General features: G+C 37.7%; 1 protein-coding gene across 29 annotated transcripts in view; it reads left to right on the top strand.

Moving 5' to 3' along the window:
- Positions 1–17,504, top strand: part of MYOM1 (myomesin 1) — a 165,374-nt gene that overhangs the window by 46,081 nt on the left and 101,789 nt on the right. For all 29 annotated transcript variants that reach the window (XM_082698952.1, XM_082698946.1, XM_082698951.1 and 26 more), the window contains one exon: positions 16,391–16,531. In XM_082698952.1, coding sequence (XP_082555078.1) covers positions 16,391–16,531 — 141 coding nt within the window. The remainder of the gene's footprint in view (positions 1–16,390; positions 16,532–17,504) is intronic.

The raw sequence follows: 17,504 nt of genomic DNA, 5'->3' as shown, positions 1-17,504 counted from the left end.
TTTTTGATGGCTGCATAGTATTCCATTGGATTTTCTACTTTTAATTTTCTGAGGTGTCCCCATACTATTTTCCACAGTGGCTGCACCAACTTACATTCCCACTAATAATGTGCAAAGATTCTTTTTTTCCTACATCCTCATCAATACTTGTTTTTTCTTATCTTTTTCATTCTAACCATTCTGACAAGTATAAAACAGTAATCTCATTGTGGTTTTGATTTGCATTTTACTGATAATTAATGCTGTTGAGCATCTTTTCATGTCTCTTGGCCATCTCTGTGTCTTATTTGGAAAAATGTCTATTCAGTTCCTCTGCCTGTTTTTTAATCAGATTTTTTAAAATGTTGAGTTGTATAAGTTCTTTACATGTTTTAGATATTAAACCCTTACCGGATATATTACTTGCAAATATCTTCTGCCATTCAATAGGTTGCCTTTTTTTTTGGTTGATGGTTTCTTTTACAATGCAAAAGCTTTTTATTTTGGTATAGTCCCAATAGTTAGTTTATTTTTGCTTTTGTTTTTCTGGATGTAGAATTCTTGATTAACTTTTTTTCAGAACTTAAATATGTCATATCAATGCCTTCTGGGATATATTGTTTCTGATGACAAGTCAATATTTAATATGTTTTTCTTCGGTATATGATTAACCATTTTACTCTTGTTACTTCCAAGATTTCTCTCTGATTTTATCTAGGTGTATATCTCTTTGTGTGTATCTTATTTGGGTTTGTTGAGCATCTTAGATCCATCGAGTAATAGTTTTCATCAAATTTGGGGAGCTTTAGGCCATTATTTATTTGAATATATTTTCCTACTCTTTATCTATCCTCTTTTCAATATTACTGTTAGTGATATATTCATATGTTTAATATTATTCCACAGATCTCTGAAGGTTTTAAAAGTTTTCTTCATTCTTTCATCTTTCTGTTTTTTTTAAATTTTATTTTATATTTTTAAAGATTTTATTTGTCAGAGAGAGAGAGAGAGAGAGAGCATAAGCAGAGGGAGGAGCAGAGGAAGGAGGAGTCTCCCTGCTAAGCAAGTAGCCTGATGTGGAACTTGATCCCATTGTCCTGGGATCATGACCTGAGCTAAAGGCATACACTTAACCAACTGAGGCACCCAGGTGTCCTGTCTTTCTTTTTTTTAGATTGGATAATTTTTATCTTCAAGTTCATGGATTCTTTATTCTTCTATCTAAAATCTGTTGTTGAGTCCCTTTAATACATTTTTCATTTAAGTTATACTTTCAAACTCCACAATGTTCATTTGACTCTATTTTATAATTTTCTTTTTTAAGGTTTATTTATTTAGAGCCTGCTTCTCCCTTTCCCTCTGTCAACTCCCCCACTGTGCTCTCTCTCTCTCAAATAAATAAATAAAATCTTTAAAAATTAATTTATTTATTTGAGAGAGAGAAGGCATGCACACATGAGTGGGGGAGGGACAGAGGAAAGGAATCTTAAGCAGACTCCCTGCTGGGTATGGAGCCCAATGTGGGGGTCAGTCTCACAACCCTGAGATCATGAACTGGGCCACAATCAAGAGTTGAACATGTAGCTGACTGAGCCACACCCTTCTGTTTTGTAATTTCTATGTCTTTGTTGATATTCTCTCTTTTTTTGACTCACTGTCATAATAATTCCCTTTAATTCTTTAAACATGGTTTCCTTTTTTAGTCTTTGGACATATTTATAATTACTGTTTTGAAGTCTTTGTTAAATCCAACATCAGGGTGCACCTGGAGGCAGTTTTTACTTACTGATTTTTTTCTGTTGGTGTGGATTACATTTTCTCATTTCTTGGCATGTCGCACAATTTTTGTTGTTGCTAAAAATTGGACATGTTAGATAATATATTGTAGCAATTCTGGATTCTGAATTTTCCCTTAAATGAGTTGTCATTGTATTTTTTTTTATAAACATATAATGTATTTTTATCCCCAGGGGTACAGGTCTGTGAATCACCAGGTTTACACACTTCACAGCACTCACCATAGCATATACCCTTCCCAATGTCCATAACCCCATCCCCTCATCCAAACCCCCTTCCCCCAGCAACCCTCAGTTTGTTTTGTGAGATTAAGAGTCACTCATGCTTTGTCTTCCTCCCAATCCCATCTTGTTTCATTAATTCTTCTCCTACCCCCATAACCCCCCATGTTGCATCTCCACTTCCTCAAATCAGGGAAAGCATATGATAGTTGTCTTTCTCTGATTGACTTATTTTGCTAAGCATGATACCCTCTAGTTCCATCCATGTCATCGCAAATAGCAAGATCTCATTTCTTTTGATGGCTGCGTAGTATTCCATTGTGTATATATACCACATCTTCTTTATCCATTCATCTGTTGATGGACATCTAGGTTCTTTCCATAGTTTGGCTATGGTAGACATTGCTGCTATAAACATTCGGGTGCATGTGCCCCTTCCAATCACTATGTTTGTATCTTTAGGGTAAATACCCAGTAGTGCAATTGCTGGGTCATAGGGTAGTTCTATTTTCAACATTTTGAGGAACCTCCAAGCTGTTTTCCAGAGTGGTTGCACCAGCTCGCATTCCCACCAACAGTGTAGGAAGGTTCCCCTTTCTCCACATCCTCGCCACGTGTCATTTCCTGACTTGTTAATTTTAGCCATTCTGACTGGGGTGAGGTGATATCTCATTGTGGTTTTGATTTGTATTTCCCTGATGCTGAGTGATGTGAAGCACTTTTTCATGGGTCTGTTGGCCATCTGTATGTCTTCTTTGCAGAAATGTCTGCTCATGTCTTCTGCCCATTTCTTGATTGGATTATTTGTTCTTTGGGTGTTGAGTTTGCTAAGTTCTTTATAGATTTTGGACACTAGCCGTTTATCTAATATGTTATTTGCAAATATCTTCTCCCATTGTGTCAGTTGTCTTTTGGTTTTGTTAACTGTTTCCTTTGCTGTGCAAAAGCTTTTGATCTTGATGAAATCCCAATAGTTCATTTTTATCCTTGCTTCCCTTGCCTTTGGTGATGTTCCCAGGAAGATGTTGCTGTGGCTGAGGTCAAAGAGGTTGCTGCCTGTGTTCTTAAGGATTTTGATGGATTCCTATCTCACATTGAGGTCCTTTATCCATTTTGAGTCTATTTTCATGTGTGGTATAAGGAAATAGTCCAATTTCATTTTTCTGCATGTGGCTGTCCAATTTTCCCAACACCATTTATTGAAGAGGCTGTCTTTTTTCCATTTTTGACATTCTTTCCTGCTTTGTCGAAGATTAGTTGACCATAGAGTTGAGGGTCTATTTCTGGGCTCTCTATTCTGTTCCATTGATCTATTTGTCTGTTTTTTTTTTTTTTTGCCAGTACCATGCTGTCTTGATTATGACAGCTTTATAATAGAGCTTGAAGTCTGGAATTGTGATGCCACCAACTTTGGCTTTCTTTTTCAATATTCATTTGGCTATTCGAGGTCTTTTCTGGTTCCATATAAATTTTAGGGTTATTTGTTCCATTTCTTTGAAAAGAAAATGGATGGTATTTGATAGGAATTGCTTACATATGTAGATTGCTTTAGGTAGCATAGACATTTTCACAATATTTGTTCTTCCAATCCAGGAGCATGAAACATTTTTCCATTTCTTTGTGTCTTCCTCAATTTCTTTCATGAGTACTTTATAGTTTTCTGAGTATAGATTCTTAGCCTCTTTGGTTAGGTTTATTCCTAGGTATCTTATAGTTTTGGGTACAATTGTAAATGGGATTGACTCCTTAATTTCTCTTTCTTCTGTCTTGTTGTTGGTGTAGAGAAATGTAACTGATTTCTGTGCGTTGGTTTTATATCCTGACACTTTACTGAATTCATGTATAAGTTCTAGCAGTTTTGGAGTGGAGTCTTTTGGGTTTTCCACATATAGTATCATATCATCCGTGAAGACTGATGGTTTGATGACTTTTTTGCCGATTTGGATGCCTTTAATTTCCTTTTGTTGTCTGATTGCTGAGGCTAGGACTTCTAGTACTATGTTGAATAGCAGTGGTGATAATGGAAATCCCTGCTGTGTTCCAGACCTTAGCAGAAAAGCTTTCAGTTTTTCTCCATTGAGAATGATATTTGTGGTGGGTTTTTCATAGATGGCTTTGATAATATTGAGGTATGTCCCCTCTATCCCCACACTTTGAAGAGTTTTGATCAGGAAGGGATGCTGTACTTTGTCAAATGCTTTTCCAGCATCTATTGAGAGGATCATATGGGTCTTGTTCTTTCTTTTATTAATGTATTGTATCACATTGATTGATTTGCGGATTTTGAACCAACCTTGCAGCCCTGGAATAAATCCCACTTGGTCATGGTGAATAATCCTTTTAATGTGCTCTTGAATCCTAATGGCTAGTATTTTGGTGAGAATTTTCGCATCTTTGTTCATCAAGGATATTGGTCTGTAGTTCTCTTTTTTGAAGGGATCCTTGTCTGGTTTTGGGATCAAGGTGATGCTGGCCTCATAAAAGGAATTTGGAAGTTTTCCTTCCATTTCTATTTTGTGGAACAGTTTCAGGAGAATAGGAATTAGTTCTTCTTTAAACATTTGGTAAAATTCCCCTGGGAAGCCGTCTGGCCCTGGGCTTTTTTTTGTTTGGAGATTTTTGATGACTGTTTCAATCTCCTTACTGGTTATGGGTCTGTTCAGGTTTTTTATTTCCTACTGGTTCAGTTGTGGTAGTTTATATGTCTCTAGAATTGCATCCATTTCTTCCAGATTGTCACATTCGTTGGCGTAGAGTTGCTCATAGTATGTTCTTATAATTGATTGTATTTCTTTGGTGTTAGTTGTGATCACTCCTCTTTCATTCATGATTTTATTTATTTGGGTCCTTTCTCTTTTCTTTTTGATAAGTCTGGCCAGGGGCTTATCAATCTTATTAATTCTTTCAAAGAACCAGCTCCTAGGTTCATTGATTTGTTCTATTGTTTTTTTGATTTCTATTTCATTGATTTCTGCTCTGATCTTTATTATTTCTCTTCTCCTGCTGGGTTTAGGGTTTCTTTCTTGTTCTTTCTTCAGCTCCTTTAGGTGTAGGGTTAGGTTGTGTACTTGAGACCTTTCTTGTTTCTTGAGAAAGGCTTGTATGGCTGTATATTTTCCTCTCAGGACTGCCTTTGCTGTGTCCCTCAGATTTTGAACCGTTGTGCTTTCATTATCATTTGTTTCCATGAATTTTTTTCAATTCTTCTTTAATTTCCTGGTTGACCCCTTCATTCTTTAGAAGGATGCTATTTAGTCTCCATGTATTTGGGTTCTTTCCAAATTTCCTCTTGTGATTGAGTTCTAGCTTCAGAGCATTGTGGTCTGAAAATATGCAGGGAATGATCCCAATCTTTTGATACCGGTTGAGACCTGATTTAGGACCCAGGATGTGATCCATTCTGGAGAATGTTCCATGTGTACCAGAGAAGAATGTGTATTCTGTTGTTTCGGGATGAAATGTTCTGAATATATCTGTGATGTCCATCTGGTCCAGTGTGTCATTTAAGGCTTTTATTTCCTTGTTGATCCTTTGCTTGGATGATCTGTCCATTTCAGTGAGGGGAGTGTTAAAGTCCCCTACTATTATTGTATTATTGTTGATGTGTTTCTTTGATTTTGTTATTAATTGGTTTATATAGTTGGCTGCTCCCACGTTAGGGGCATAGATATTTAAAATTGTTAGATCTTCTTTTGACAGATCCTTTGAGTATGATATGGTGTCCTTCCTCATCTCTTATTATAGTCTTTAGCTTAAAATCTAATTGATCTGATATAAGGATTGCCACCCCTGCTTTCTTCTGATGTCCATTAGCATGGTAAATTGTTTTACGCCCCCTCACTTTAAGGTTGGAGGTGTCTTCGGGTCTGAAATGAGTTTCTTGTAGGCAACATATAGATGGGTTTTGTTTTTTAATCCATTCTGATACCCTGTGTCTTTTGATTGGGTCATTTAGCCCATTAACATTCAGGGTAACTATTGAGGGATATGAATTCAATGCCACTGTATTGCCTGTAAGGTGACTGTTACTGTATATTGTCTCTGTTCCTTTCTGATCTACTACTTTTAGGCTCTCTCTTTGCTTAGAGGACCCCTTTCACTATTTCCTGTAGAGCTGGTTTGGTGTTTGCAAATTCTTTCAGTTTTTGTTTGTCCTGGAAGCTTTTAATCTTTCCTTCTATTCTCAATGATATCCTAGCTGGATATAGTATTCTTGGCTGCATGTTATTCTCGTTTAGTGCTCTTAATATATCATGCCAGTTCTTTATGGCCTGCCAGGTCTCTGTGGATAAGTCTGCTGCCAATCTAATATTTTTACCATTGTATGTTACAGACTTCTTTTCCTGGGCTGCTTTCAGGATTTTCTCTTTTTCACTAAGACTTGTAAATTTTACTATTAGGTGATGGGGTGTGGACCTATTCTTGTTGATTTGGGGGTTCTCTGCGCCTCCTGGATTTTTATGCTTGTTCCCTTTGCCATATTAGGGAAATTCTCTCCAATAATTCTCTCCAATATACCTTCTGCTCCCCTCTCTCTCTCTTCTTCTTTTGGAATCCCAATTATTCTAATGTTGTTTTGTCTTATGGTGTCACTTTTCTCTCGAATTCTCCCCTTGTGGTCCAGTAGCTGTTTGTCCCTCTTTTGCTCAGCTTCTTTATTCTCTGTCATTTGGTCTTCTATATCACTAATTCTTTCTTCTGCCTCATTTATCCTAGCAGTGAGAGCCTCCAGTTTTTATTGAACCTCATTAATAGCTTTTTAAATTTCAACTTGGTTAGATTTTAGTTCTTTTATTTCTCCAGAAAGGGCTTTTATATCTCCTGAGAGGATTTCTCTAATATTTTCCATGCCTTTTTTTGACCCTGGCTAGAACTATTCTGAACTCTATATCTGACATATTACCAATGTTCGTATTGATTAGGTCCCTAGCCTTCAGTACTGCCTCTTGTTCTTTTTTTTGTGGTGAATTTTCCACCTTGTCATTTTGTCCAGATAAGAGTATATGAAGGAGCAACCACTAAAAGGGTGGCAAAGACCCCAGGAAAATATGCTTTAACCAAATCAGAAGAGACCCCCAATTGTGGGGGGGAGAAAGGGGATAAAAAGAGGTTCAGAAAAAGAAAGAAACAATTAAAAATAGAAAACAAATAAAGAAAAAATATAAAAAAGAAAAAATATATATATTAGATACACTAGTTAAAAAACGTTAAAAAAGAAAAGGGTAAAAGTTAAAAAAAATTTAGCAGAAGAAGAAAAAAAAATGAAAAACAAAACAAAACGAAACAAATTAAATTAACTGCAAGACTAATGAATCATGGGGAGAAAGCCATGAGTTCAGTGCTTTGCTTTCTCCTCCTCTGGAATTCCGCTGCTCTCCTTGGTATTGAACCTGCACTTCTTGGTAGGTGAACTTGGTCTTGGCTGGATTTCTTGTTGATCTTCTGGGGAAGGGGGCTGTTGTATTGATTCTCAAATGTCTTTGCCCCAGGCAGAATTGCACCGCCCTTACCAGGGGCCGGGCTCAGTAATCCGCTCAGGTTCACTTTCAGGAGCTTTTGTTCCCTGAATGCTTTCCGTAGAGTTTGGAGGACGGGAATGAAAATGGCGGCCTCCCAGTCTCCGGCCCAGAGGAGCCAAGAGCCTGGGGCCCCCACTCCTCAGTGCGCCCTCAGAGAATAGCGCCCAATAACTCCTGTCTCCCTGGCCTCTGGCCGCGCTCCGAGCTCACCCAGGCTGTGACCGGTTCAAGGTAACCCCAAGCTGAGAGCTCACTCGGCTCTGTCTCTGTAGCCGGCTTTCCCGTTCTAATACCTGCAAGCTCTGTGACACTCAGACATCCCCGATCCTTCTGTGACCCTGTGGGACCTGGGGCCACGCTGACCCCACGTGGGCTTCACCCCTGTTTAACCTCTGGAGTGATGTCCCTCAGTGGAACAGACTTTTAAAAGTCCCGATTTTGTGGACACCTGGATGGCTCAGTTGGTTAAGCAACTGCCTTCGGCTCAGGTCATGATCCTGGACTTCCGGAATCAAGTCTCACATAGGGCTCCCTGCTCAGCAGGGAGTCTGCTTCTCCCTCTGACCCTCCCACTTCTCATGCTCATTCTCTCTCACACACTCTCTCTCTCAAATAAATAAAATCTTAAAAAAAAAAAAAAAGTCCCTATTTTGTGCTCCATTGCTCCGCCGCTTGCTGGGAGCCAGCCCCTCTCCCCGTGGTCTATCTTCCTGTCGCTTTGGATTCACTTCTCCACCAGTCCTATCTTTCAGAAAGTGGTTGATTTTCTGTTTCTAGAATTGCTATTCTTCTTCTCTTCGATCTCCCATTAGATTTATAGGTGTTTGCAATGTTTAGATAAGCTATGTAGCTGATCTCCTGCTACCTGATGTAGCCTCAGCCTGCTGCTTCTCCGCCATCTTGACCCCTCCTGTCATTGTGTTTTGTTTTAATAACTTGTCTAAATGAACTTACAGAATCTATTTACTGTGTGTTTATAAACTGTGTGACTACTGATGTCTCTACTCAGTTTCTTTTTTAAATTATTATTCTAATTTTTTAGCCTGAATTTATAGGGATCACTTTGTGTTTGCATGGATTAAGGACCAGTCAATGAATGATGACATATTGTGCTTAAACAAAAGCTTTCACTCTCCGGCAGTAGATCTGTATGTTTTTTGGGGAGGGCATTTAAAGTTCAGGTAACTTTTAAATATATACAGTCTATCTTTGCTTACTTCTAGACTCTCTTGTCTGTCCTCTGCACCTGAACACAGGTCCAGTCAGCCAGTGATGTGTGGATAACTTGCGTCATCTTGTTTTTTCTGTGTAGGCACATGAAGACTTTTGAAGGCTTCCCATGGTAGTCTTATTTCACAGATCTTCCTGTTAAATTGCCAGCTGATCTGCCAGTCTGGACTTTTCCCAACTGTGATTGGAACCTGAGGCTAACTGAGTCACTGGTCTTCCCTTGTTTGTTTACCATTTAGATTGCTAGTGTTTCTCACAGTGCTGCTGGATATGGAGTTTTATCATGTTCTGCTCCAAATCAAGTCAGCCCCCTCTGGCAGTGAACACTGATAGTCATGCCTTTTTCTGCTTTGATAAAAATACCTTATAAACTGACCTGGGGGAGGAGTGGAGGGGAGAAGTCTAGGCAGAATGCCACAGAGATTTCCATTGTTCATACGTAAAGTTCAGTGACTTTTTAATGAATAACTACTGCTTGGTGTAATGTATGCCTTTGGTTGATTTTCAGAGCCCTGAATGGGTTGGTTTTGACACCTGTGTCCAGTTTTATCATTGCTTTGGGGAGAGTAATTGCTGAAGTACTCACTTCATCATACTATAAGTCCCATCTCTATATTGGTCATTTTAAATAACTCCTCAGCCAATTCTGATGTGAAGCCAAGGTTGAGAATCTCTGGATTAGGGTATAATGACAGAAGGATGAATGATTTAACTTCATTCAATAAACATTTATTGAACACCACTGGGCACTGGACACAGTGCAGATACAAAGATAACTGAAACTGTCAGTATCTATGAGTGGTCATAGGCAGTGAGAAGGCTAGAGAAAGCAATAATGCACTATAACCTGAGCATATAGGGATGGGTGATGCTGGGTTTGGGAGCACTGTCAGCAAAGGGCAATGCCTACAGCCCATCATTCTTCTGAAACATGCCAGTAGGTTATCACATTTCAGAAAGTAATATAGCCAATAAGCAGATCCCTACTTAATATAAGTATGAATAAAGTTACTCTTCCTGGGGAAGTAGGACAATTTCCCCCAAATTATATGATAATTACAAACATAACTTTGAGGAACCAGCACTTTACTTCATTCAAATTTTAATGAGTTTTTTAATGCCACATTTTCAACTGAACTGTGATGATTTTATAACCTGTGAATAAATTCAGAAATAATGTATCACCATGGGAGTCATTACAGGCAGGATGATTTGGTATTATAGCCTCCAAAGTGGGGTGTCCACAAAGGCAAACCATGGAAAGATAGGAAGAAATATTAGCACTACTATTTTTTTTAAAAAGTCAAATTTGGTCTTTAGAATGTTTCTATTGACCGAATGTTTTATAAAGTGTGACTATTTATATAGCAGTATATGCATAGACCATATAAATAAACATATATAAGTGGCATGCCCCCAGTATTTTTGGATTAGGAATACTAAGTCACAAAAGTCAGACCACTAGTATAGTGGTAAGAACATGGACCTAGATGGGTGCTAGTCCCTACTTCAGCTACCACCTTGCTGTGTGACCATGGGCAAGTTACAAAGGCACACTTATGTCTCCCAAATCTTTAAAATGAGGAGGTATTCTTCAAAGAGCTGAAGCAAATAATCCAAAAATTTGTATGGAATCAGAAGAGACCCCGAATCGCTAAGGAAATGTTGAAAAACAAAAATAAAGCTGGGGGCATCACGTTACCTGATTTCAAGCTTTATTACAAAGCTGTGATCACCAAGACAGCATGGTACTGGCATAAAAACAGACACATAGACCAGTGGAACAGAGTAGAAAGCCCAGATATGGACCCTTAACTCTATGGTCAATTAATCTTCAACAAAACAGGAAAACATATACAGTGGAAAAAAGACAGTCTCTTCAATAAATGGTGCTGGGAAAACTGGACAGCTATAAGTAGAAGAATGAAACTCGACCATTCTCTTACACCGTACACAAAGATAAACTCAAAATGGATAAAAGACCTCAACATGAGACAGGAATCCATCAGAATCCTAGAGGAGAACATAGGCAGTAATCTCTTCGATATCAGCCACAGCAACTTCTTTCAAGATTTGTCTCCAAAGCAAAGGAAACAAAAGCGAAAATAAACTTTTGGGACTTCATCAAAATCAAAAGCTTCTGCACAGCAAAGGAAACAGTCAAGAAAACAACGAGGCAACCCACGGAATGGGAGAAGATATTTGCAAATGACAGTACAGACAAAAGGTTGATATTCAGGATCTATAATGAACTCCTCAAACTCAACACACACAAAACAGGCAATCATATCAAAAAATGGGCAGAAGATATGAACAGACACTTCTCCAATGAAGACATACAAATGGCTATCAGACACATGAAAAAATGTTCATCATCACTAGCCCTCAGGGAGATTCAAATTAAAACCACATTGAGATATCACCTTACACCAGTTAGAATGGCCAAAATTAACGAAACAGGAAAAAACATGTGCTGGAGAAGATGTGGAGAAAGGGGAACCCTCTTACACTGTTGGTGGGAATGCAAGTTGGTGCAGCCTCTTTGGAGAACAGTGTGGAGATTCCTCAAGAAATTAAAAATAGAACTTCCCTATGACCCTGCCATTGCATTCCTGGGTATTTACCCCAAAGATACAGATGTCGTGAAAAGAAGGGCCATCTGTACCCCAATGTTTATAGCAGCAATGGCCACGGTCGCCAAACTATGGAAAGAACCAAGATGCCCTTCAACGGATGAATGGATAAGGAAGATGTGGTCCATATACACTATGGGGTATTATGCCTCCATCAGAAAGGATGAATACCCAACTTTTGTAGCAACATGGACGGGACTGGAAGAGATTATGCTGAGTGAAATAAGTCAAGCAGAGAGAGTCAATTATCATATGGTTTCACTTATTTGTGGAGCATAACAAATATCATGGAGGAAAAGGGGTGTTAGAGAGGAGAAGGGAGTTGGGGTAAATTGGAAGGGGATGTGAATCATGAGAGACTATGGACTCTGAAAAACAATCTGAGGGGTTTGAAGTGGTGGGGGGTGGGAGGTTGGGGTACCAGGTGGTGGGTATTATAGAGGGCACGGATTGCATGGAGCACTGGGTGTGGTGAAAAAATAATGAATACTGTTTTTCTGAAAATAAATTAATTAATTTAAAAAAATGAGCTCATTATAAATATCCTTGAGAACACTTCCAGTTCTGGGATTTTTTAAGTAGTTTTGTTCCTTATTTTCCGTCAAGTATAATTATGAAGTTGAAAGAACAGAAGGTTATCTTTTGTTGTTGTTGTTTGGTATTTGAATTGGATGAAGGTATAAGCCTATTTCTGAGTTTCTGGAATATTTCCAGAGAGAGCTCTCTCAACTTCAGCTACATCCGTTTTCTGTGGTGCTGCTGGTTGTAGATGTGACGATGCCATACACACGATGAAGTTTCTTTAAATTCTGTTAAATTTAGGCATAAATTTAGGCAGAGGAGATACTCCAATTAGTAGCAGGACACAAAAATTTGTACTTAGACACAGTTACAGATGTGCAAGTGCGTGTATACACATACAAATCAATCTTTAACTATTGCTTAATTTCATCGCCTTCATAAACCGAAATTCAGAAAACTTCAAGAAAGCTTCAAGAATTAAGCTCAGTACATAAAGAGCATTAATTACAGTTTTAATAGTTAAAAGACCCAAATAGATCCATGCACATCGTTTAGTGTCTACTCAGTAACTGACTTTAAGGTGGAGGATTATTTTTAAAATTTAGATATAACTAAAAATCCAAGAAGTTAGCAAAACTTTATTTCATCTTTTAAAAAAATTATTTAGTTTAGTTTTATTTTTCAGGTAGGTTTATAATATAGGGTATTATCAGTTTCAGGGCTAGAATTTAGTGATTCATCAGTTGCATGTTATACCCAGTGCTCATTATATCAAGTGTCCTCCTTAATGCCCATCACACAATTACCCCATCTTCCCTCCCCCTCTCCCCTCCAGCAACACTCAGTTTGTTTCCTAGAGTTAAGAGTCTCTTATGTTTTGTTTCCCTCTCTGTTTTTATCTAATTTTATTTTTCCTTCCTTTCCCCTATGTTCATCTGTTTTGTTTCTTAAGTTCTGCATATGCGTGAAATCCTGTGGTATTTGTCTTTCTCTGACTGGCTTATTTCGCCTTTTGATTTAAATTCAAAAAGAATTAAATTTTACATATTCTTCTTAAAATATTCTCCTCTAAAAACAATATTCGACTTTAGAGTTCAATAGAGTAAGATGCTAGACTTCAGTGTTCTTGGATCATAACAAAATAGACTGTTGATGGCTTTTTCTTCAAATAATTAGTTATACTGATTGTTATATAGTTCCTTAAAACTCGGTGTTTCTCTGACTTAGTTTTGTTTGCTATCTTCAGTAAGTGAGTTATTGTTAAATAGACTGTTGGCATAGTATTTTAACCTCTAATCCCTTACATGCTTTTTTTTCCTCTTTTTTTTTTTAAGGTTTGCCCATTAATTTCAGAAAGAGAGAGGGCAAGAGCTGGAGAGGCAGAGGGGGGAGAGAGAGAGAATCCCAAGCAGACTCCGTGCTGAGCATGCACAGAGCTCAGAGCTCAGAGCTCAACGCAGGCCTGATCTCACAACCATGAGATCACGACCTGAGCTGAAACCAAGAGTTGGCCATGTAACAGACTGTGCCACCCAGGCACCCTGGACTGGTTTTTTTTTTTTTTTTTTTTTTTAATTAGTATTCAAAAGCTTGAAGAAACTTTAAAGAACATAACAAGGATTTTTTTTTTTCTAAATGCTTTGGATTTTCTAAATAATACTATATAATGTAAAACATCATAATGCTTTTTGTGAAGTTTTTTGTTCCAAATAACATGAAATGGAAACTGATGATAAGACCATGAATCGTTACCATAACGTTCAATATTAAAAACCAGCTGCTGCGATTTACCTGTGAGGATGGAATAATCACCTTCTGGCACCCTCTATGTAATAAGTGCATCATTTTAAAGATTCATCTTAAAGGGAAAGTGACAGAAAAAAAGAACAACAACACAACAAAAAGAATGACAAGTCATAGCTGTTTCAGTGTGAATAAATGTTGAAAATATGAGCTCATGAGAATGATTATAGACACTAGAATGAAAGTAAAAAAAAAAGGACAAAAATAGAAAAGTGAAAGCAAAATGAAAAAAAATGCGAGAATCCTATAAATGGAAAAAAGGAAACTCTTAAACTCCAAAATTAATTTTATTTTGCATGGTAATGAGTTAAAGAGGGGAAGGAAAATACCACTTTAAACTTAGACCTGTATTAGCACAGCCTGTACTTTGTAATCTTCTGGGGGTATAGAATGCAGTCATTTTGCTGTTGCCTGGAACAGGCAGCCAGGAACAAATTTCACTCAGTCTTCCAGTTGGTAACCAATCCTCAAGTTTGAATTCAAGGTTCTAACCTGCTGACGTAGACTAGGACCTAGATATTCACCCGAGGGAAGGAGCTAGTTAGTGGGAGAGGAAGAAGTTGGCCACTCTCTTTGGGGGGCAAAAGGCAGTAGCCCATCCTATAACACCAGGCCCAGAGCCATTGCCTGCCCCCCCAACCCCCGTGCTTTCTAGAAGCCCTACAGTTCTGTGCTACTTGTTTAGCAGAGGATATATTCACTCGCATTATTATGTATTCCTTTTGCACTATATATATGTTTGGCCTGTCTTCTGATTTTGATTTAGGTCATCTCTTTGCTTTTCCTAATGCTTCTTAAAGGTTGAGAAATGATCAGGTTTGGATGATTTGGAAGGTTTTTCTGTTTCAGCTGGGCAGCTTGCTCTTCCTATGCCACATCACGCACAAACTTTACTTTCTTCCCACATTTTCTCTAGACAAGGGGACTTCTTAATACTGTTTTGTTTTAGGATCATTTCAAATTACAAGGATAGTAGAGAGTTCTGGTAGAGTTCCGTATTGTGAACATCTTTCATTACTATGTAGACCAGGAACTTTTCACATGAGTCCATGAATTAATTAGAAAGAGACCATGAACTCCTGAAATTCATGCCCATTTGTATATATTTGAATGCAAATGCATTTCATTTTTTTTTAATATAATTTTTATTTTTTATAAACATATATTTTTATCCCCAGGGGTACAGGTCTGTGAATCACCAGGTTTACACACTTCACAGCACTCACCAAAGCACATACCCTCCCCAATGTCCATAATCCCACCCCCTTCTCTCAAACCCCCTCCCCCAGCAACACTCAGTTTGTTTTGTGAGATTAAGAGTCACTTATGGTTTGTCTCCCTCCCAATCCCATCTTGTTTCATTTATTCTTCTCGTACCCACTTAAACTCCCATGTAAATGCATTTCATTTTATTCAAGAACTACACAGATTAGGATTGATTGTACTTTTGGTTTTATCAGTCCTTTCTCTAGGTACAGTCTCTGCTCTCATGTTTCCTGCTGTGCTAATACTTTTTTTTGTTGTTGTTTATTTAGAACACCGTCTACCTCCAAATGCACATTTTCACAAATGTGCATGGGCAGATTTTTGTGTACAACAAAACTGATGAAAAAAAAAATTTTTTAAGAGATTTTATTTATTTATTTGACAGAGAGAGAGAGAGAGAGATCGCAAGTAGGCAGAGACGCAGGCAGAGAGAGGTGGGGGTCCAAGAAGCAGGCTCCCTGCTGAGCAGAGAGCCCGATGCGGGGCTCGATCCCAGGACCTTAAAATCAGAAAATGTTCTTTATTACACCCCTGAAACTCTCTCAGTCAACACTATGTTTACACAAACTATATTAACTCTTGTTTGATAAACTCAGTGTTTCTTCTAAAAGAGGAGTCTGTCTACACTACATAAAGGCCTCAAAGGTGAACCTAGGTGTCCTGCATCAAGATGGTTTGGTGGAAAAGGGAGAAGGGCTCCCTGTCCAGAACATTTTATATTTTGTCAATCCCCTGAAAAGATGTGGATAAAACCATTTTTATAGACTTACTAAATTTCCTGAACTTTGAATATTAACTTAACAACAAAAGGGTTTTGGATCTATTACAAAAACACTGCTGTTTTTCCTTGAAACTTTTGAAGAGGGCGATGGACAAAGCCATGAAATTATCATAAATCAATTTTTCTCTTGTGTCTGTATAGAGTGCATTGTATGAGGTCTTTCTCACTCCACTTTAGTTCTAAAGATAAAAGATACGATAACATTAGAAATCTAGGATTCTATGAAAACTCCCCCAAGTTGAAACTACCTAATAAGCATTTTTTAATATTTTCTTTAAGAAAATACTTTTTATTTTCTTATAAATTATTTTTTTATTATTTATATTTTATTATTTATTTTCTTATACATTATTTTCTTATTATTTGTATTGTATTATTTATTATTATAAATTATTTTCTTAATATTTATTATATAGAGAGACAGATGGTGAGAGAGGGAACACAAATAGGGGAGTGGGAGATGGAGAAGCAGGCTCCCCACTGAGCAGGGAACCTGATATGGCACTTGATCCCAGGACCCTGGGATCATGACCTGAGCTAAAGGCAGACGCTTAATGACTGAACCACCCAGGTGCCCCATTTTTGAATATTTTCAATGCAATTTTTGGTTATTAGCTAATATTGGGGGTTTTGTTTCAGACTTACAGATTCCAGTCTCATGTTAGAAGATTATTCATCCAAGTTGAGTCCCCAAGCAAAGAGAGCCAAGAAGAGCTTTCTCTCCGGGGAAGAGAAGGAAAATCTGCCAAGTGACTATATGGTGCCCATTTTCTCAGGACGGTATGTATGCATTCTTTTCCTGGCTTTAAATATTAGAAAGTGAAGAGTAATGTTGTCAGGTAGTCATAATAATTGCAGTTGACGTTTATTGAGCACTTAACTGTGTCCTGATTGAGTAAAGTCTGAGGAACCTTGGAACTCTGCACTGAGGGAGACATGTTCATTGTGAAAATCTGCCATCATCTAGGATGGCTACATGACAAAAGAGAATGGTCAGGAACTTAGTTCTAGTGATGTAACTGACAAATTAGAAGGAGAGCATTGGATGCTTGTGATTGGACACTACATATAGTCACTAGAGTAGAAAAGAAGGGTTCAGAACTATAAAATACTGGATGAACTTTAATAAAAATGGTCAGATGTTATATTAAGGCAGAGGGAACCATTGTGGTTGCCAGTGTGGTTTAATTATTATTCATTAGGAAGAAGAAAAATCTTAGATAACATAGACTAAGAACAAGAATGGCCTCATAATTTGAATGCCTGCCTATTTCCCTATATTTGTTTAATGTAAAAAAGATTACTATTTATCTTGGGGCAAACTTCAAACAGAGTAATCATGAAATCACAAGTCCATTAATGCCAAATTTCTGTGTTTATAAGGTAAATATGTGTGTTCTTTTTTAAAAAATATAAACTTTTTTTGAATGATTTTAATATGTAGGGGAAACATGAAATCTGCAGGAGACACCAAATTAAGATTTAATGGGAACCTTCGGAGGCTTTCCTGTTTATTTTCCTTTGAATGCTAAACTCTCTACAGGGCTAAGGTGATACTAAAAATGAGGGCATCCTCTCAGGGCAAATGCCACCAGGAAATTCAGGAGGCAATGACCTAGTTGTCATTGTTGGTGACCTACTTCTGTTGCCATGTGTTTTTCTTCCCATTCTTCTCTGATAGATCCTTTTGGAATTGTTTCAGAAACTAATGTCATAATTGCTCTGATTTCAGTTAGGAAGGTAAGGGGATAAA

The sequence above is a fragment of the Mustela nivalis genome (assembly GCF_964662115.1).
Source record: "Mustela nivalis genome assembly, chromosome: 14".
NCBI lineage: Eukaryota > Metazoa > Chordata > Mammalia > Carnivora > Mustelidae > Mustela > Mustela nivalis.
The sequence above is the reverse complement of the archived record's forward strand: the minus strand, read 5'-3'. Positions and strand labels throughout refer to the sequence as shown.